Below are 4,934 nucleotides of genomic sequence, written 5' to 3' on the forward strand. Positions count from 1 at the left end.
GCCCCACCAGTGCTGTTTAACGTCAAAACTGCAACCCAGTCCCTGCCCCGTGTTGTCACACCAGCAGAGACTGAGAAGTAGGACAGCGAATCTCTGCCAGCATTATTTTTCCCTCTGGTCCCTACAGAAATCAGGTTTGGTCTCAAGCCACCCCAGGCAAGGGGCATCTGCTCCAGAATAAGAAGAAAGGCAAAATACTCCTCAGCCCCAGTTTTGGACCGCAGAGACAGCCAGAGGAACCACAAAGCCAAAACTCCTCTTTGAAAGCAATTGAAGTCCATCAGGCTTCCCGGGACAGGAGCTGGAAAAGCCACAGGGCTGCACAATTTGAGGCTTTTCCTTTTTTTGTTGTTGTTTTTTTGGGTTTTCTTTGTTTAACCCATACTGTGAGTTTCTACTTAGCAAGACAGCATTTCACACAGGCGGGGCTGAAAGGCAAGTGCATCCATGAAATAACACACGTGGAAGGTACCACGGGGCCAATTAGCTTCTCGTGATGCTATCTACAAATTCTAGCAGCCACGCTTCTAGACCTGGCAAAATTGTGGGAAAATGGATCTTAAAATCACGAAACAGTTCCACGGGGGAATACTACCATACGCAATTTCTTTGAGAGATTGCTAAAGTTGTTTTCCCACAATTGCACTCTCTTCTGCGGCATTAACCTGCAAGGACGCAGCCTCCCATCGCTTCACTCCAGCGGGGAAGCAGAGTCCCCCGCAGATCCCCCCAAACCTGGGACATGCACTGGACAAGGTCCACGCTGGTTAGCAGCAGGAACCTGCTTTGATTCACTGCTCCAAGTGATGAAGGTGATGGCAGAGCATCCCAGTAGCTTTCCACCCCTGCCCAGCCCTCCTCCAGCATCCCCTGGGGATCGCATCCCCCACCTGTATGCCTCATTTTTCTATTAAAAAAAAAAAAAATGACAGAAACCCATTTTGCTGCCTCCAAGCAGCAAAAGGTCTGAGCACCTGCAGCCTTTACAGCCTAGAGTCACCCTGCGATACAGCCCTTGTCCCCAGGGAGGGTAGAAGGCGCAGCCTGACAGTGCTGGGAACAGCATCCATCCCTCGTCACCTCCCACAGTGAATCAGCAGCATTTCACTACCAAGGCCCCAACCCTCATTCAATTAAAAGCCAAGGGAGGTCCCTGACCCTGTCCGTTACTGGTCAGTAATAGCTGGTTCTTTGCAGAGGACGGGGAAAGGGAGGTACTTTATGGTCCCAGCCATCGGGGGCACCATTACAGAGTGCGTCTGGCCGGCATTGTCACTGGTGCTGGCAAAATTATTTGGATACCAAAGCTGTGGCAATGCAAACATCCCAGGAAGTCCCCAGTTTAGCAGCTGTGGTGGTTAATAGGGGATCCCACAGAGCAGGTCCTGCAGAGCGAGGTTCTCAGTGCTCCCAGCAGCATCTCCCATCCTTATCCTCCAGTCAGGTCCGGATGGTGGATCAGCAAATCCCAGACACTCCAGCCTTTCCAGTAAGGACTTCCCAAATGACAGGAGACCCGACTTTCTCGTGAAGCGCCGGTACGATCCCTTCAGGGCGATCAGACCATAAATCGCCTGTCCGTGCGCTCACCAGCACCTCACACACCACAGCCAGGACTCTAGCGCAGGTTGCTGCTAATTGCTGCGGTCACCAAAGGACGGGGAGGAGGGGACATGGGGAAGCAGCCCCTGACTTTTGCAGAGGGACTGCTATTAACATGAGAAACAAGGTGCAGGGCAGGTTCCAGACATGGGCAGCGCTGGGTTTGGCACAGCAGTGTGAGCAGGGAGCAGCTGCCAGCTGTGGTGAAGGCAGAGGAACCACACCACCAGGCAGGAAAAATCACCTTTCCTGCTATTCTCCGTCAAGCCTGGGCATTAAGTGCTGTAGGTAAGTCTTTAATCCCATTGATGCACAGAAGCAGCCAAGAAATGGCCTTTTTTCAGCCTGAACACCCAGGTGGTTCATTCCTGCCTTAATCCCCCACCAAAGCAGCAAGATTCAGACACCGCCAACTCCTTTAGGAAGAGAAAGACCAAATCTTCACGGTAAAGTCAAGCCCTTGCCATGAACTCTCCCCTTTCTAGTCCAGTCTGGGTTTTGTGGTCTATCTACCTGCCCAGTCCATCCTGCAGCCCCAGAAGGACCCTGGGATGTTCCAAGCTGGAGGAGGACCCCAATGCTGGCAGCACAGTGCCTTCGTCCGGCGTTAAAAAACAGACTTTCTGCTCACGACGATGTAACTATCAAAGCATGTTTCCCCACCACAATACATCCAATTTGCCTCCTGCAGAGCAGTGCCACTCTGCATATCTCCAGCCATTATGGGAGCCAGGGCATAAAAACATTCCTGGTACTATGACGCCAAAATTGGTGCTGAAATTAGGCTGGGAACAGAACTGTCACGGTTGCTTCTAGCCAATAAACTAAAACACATGAATACAGCCAATCGCTCACAAAGATATTGCTTTGTGATCACCTGCAGCTTTTTTTTCTGCTTCCAGCTTTGCCCCCAAGTTGCTCCCTGGGCACCCAAGGGCTTAGGCATCATCAACAAATCACTGCAACCCACAGGAACCCAGCCTAGCCATTCCCCTGCTCCATCAGCACCGACAGACCTTCGCAGCACAACACCAAGGGTCCCAGCTCCCTGCTGGACACCAAACGGTTGCCCCTGCCCCAGGGAGGGTATCCGAGCCCAGCTCCGGGGCTTCCTGAGGCTGCCATGGGGATCTAGGCACATCCAGCACCTGGCCTGCAGGGAGAGCAGATGCGCGGTGCCCAGAAACCTTGTCCTGGGGAGCGCAGGAGAAGGAGGAGGAAAGGATGGGTACCTCCCCCACTCCCCAGAAACAGCCTTGCGCAGGGGGCTTGCTGCAGCTTGGGCTTGCAAGGTTTTTCTCTGCAACATGTTGCACAGCCAGTCCAGAGACGGGGGCCAAAGCCCTCAGAGCTCCCTTAGGTCTACACGTAACACGGGCCCTATTCCCCATCTCCTGCCCAAATGGGATGGAGTGACCCCGTCTCCATCACAAAGAAAACACAGCATCTCAGAGGTTCCCAGAACACAGAAATGCCGGCGCCGGCTCCCCATCGCCAAGCTGGGCTGCTCCAAGAGCCCCCAGAGCAGCGCTACTCACATTGTACAGGACTGTGGTCCACCCTTCCATGGTGATGCACTGGAAGACGGTCAACACAGCAAAGAGAATGTTGTCGAACTGCGTGATCCCGTCATTGGGACCAATCCACTCCCGGCATTCGTAGCCTGAGGGGCAACCCTGCACCCCACATGGATGGGGGGGGTCCAGCTCCTCTAGTTCACCTGCAAGCACACAGCAGAGAGCCAAAGGAGGCAGAAGTAAGAGAGAGGTAGGGGACATGCAAGGGGAAGAGCCTGAACGCAGACGGACATGGGGCAGAGCAGGGGACCCCTCTGGGACTAGCCCTGACTGCAAGCAGCCTGCTCCCGCGAGGAACCGGGACACCCTGAACTCAACTGGGTGATGCCTGGTGCGCACAAAGCAAAACGCAGGCTCTTCTCAGCTCCGAGCTTCCCACAGTAGCAACATGTGCTCATCCCAGCTGTTTTCCACCCACGGGGTGCAAAGAGGATGCAGAGCCCTTCTCCCCACCTGAATTGTTTGTGTAGCAGGCTCGGTGCAGCTTCCCGCTGTAAAACTCCAGGCCAATGATGGCAAACATGAGGATAGCGAAAAAGAGCAGCAGGCCAATCTGGAGGAGAGGCACCATGGCCTTCATGATGGATTTCAGCACAATCTGCAGGCCTGGGAGGGGAAAGAGAAAGCACAGCTCAGCATGGTGATGCAAACCCCCTGCCTGGGCCATGTCTACCCCACCTCTGGCTAGAGGAGATGGACAGACAGTCAACAGACAGATGCAAGGGGCCAGCCCAGCCTGGAGGATCCCTTTAGGCATCTGAGGACCATGGAGTAAAGCACCATCCCAGGGGGAACAGGGAGGGCCAGGCTGCAAAGCAAGGCTCCAGGAGAGCTGGTTTCTGGATCTGGTCCCTGCTGTGGCGTCCTGACTGACCTTGTCCCACCTTGACTTGGTAGGACATGGCTCATACTGCTCTGTCTCCATCATTGCCCCCAAAGCACGGATCCAGCACACCACCCAGCCAGCGGCCAGGGCAGAAGAGAGGGGAGGACCGGTGCTGGCAGCAGCCTAATTTCTTTATTTATCCCCATAGCAGCATATGAAATCTTGCAAAAAAACCCAAAATCTCCCCTGAATAAACCTCAGTCCTCAAAGGATCCACCCACCGCCTTCTGGCCAGAGAAGCAGAGCTGCTGGCGGGCCCCAGCAAGGCACCGAGCCTTGTGCCAGCTGAGAGCGGGCTGGGCGGGGGAAATGCCACCCGGGGACAGCAAACACTGCCGTCCTGGAGTTCCCACTACGTGGGGAGGCTTGTCTCCCTCTTCCCTGATTGCACCTTACATCTCTGACGTAGGACCATGAGGACGCCTCTTACTGAAGGACATCAAGGGTGGATGTGGACACTCTGGAAGGAAGACCAGGAGCATCCAACTTACTGGGAATGCCTGAGACGAGCTTCAGAGGTCTGAGCACGCGCACGGCCCGCAGCGTCCGCAGGTCCACGTGGGTGTTGAAGTGCGTCCCAGCGGTGGCGAGAATGCTGCGGGCAGACAGGGAGAGAACAGAGTTATCCTGGGCAAAGCCCTCAGCCACCCCAGTGCCACGTGCTCATGCCAGGCTGAGAACAGAATTATCCTGGGCAAAGCCCTCAGCCACCCCAGTGCCACGTGCTCATGCCAGGCTGAGGGAAACCTCAAGGAAGACCACAGCCCTGGGCAGGTACAGAGATTCGATGCCTCCCAAAGCCCACAAGCCAGGGAGCTCCATGTGATGCTGGCATCAAAGCTCGTGGGCCGCTATGCTCACCCAAAGAC

At 55.1% G+C, this 4,934-nt stretch overlaps 1 protein-coding gene across 1 annotated transcript in view; it reads right to left on the bottom strand.

The window, feature by feature from the left end:
* LOC104497409 (voltage-dependent R-type calcium channel subunit alpha-1E-like) overlaps nt 1–4,934 on the bottom strand; it is a gene marked incomplete at its 3' end in the record, with an annotated part of 36,685 nt that overhangs the window by 11,466 nt on the left and 20,285 nt on the right. The window contains exons 4-6 of the mRNA XM_010140656.1: nt 4,557–4,660; nt 3,633–3,785; nt 3,141–3,322 (exon numbers count right to left, since the gene is read on the bottom strand). Coding sequence (XP_010138958.1) covers nt 3,141–3,322; nt 3,633–3,785; nt 4,557–4,660 — 439 coding nt within the window. The remainder of the gene's footprint in view (nt 1–3,140; nt 3,323–3,632; nt 3,786–4,556; nt 4,661–4,934) is intronic.

Source organism: Buceros rhinoceros, unplaced genomic scaffold (genome assembly GCF_000710305.1).
Source record: "Buceros rhinoceros silvestris isolate BGI_N320 unplaced genomic scaffold, ASM71030v1 scaffold14407, whole genome shotgun sequence".
Taxonomy (NCBI): Eukaryota; Metazoa; Chordata; class Aves; order Bucerotiformes; family Bucerotidae; genus Buceros; species Buceros rhinoceros.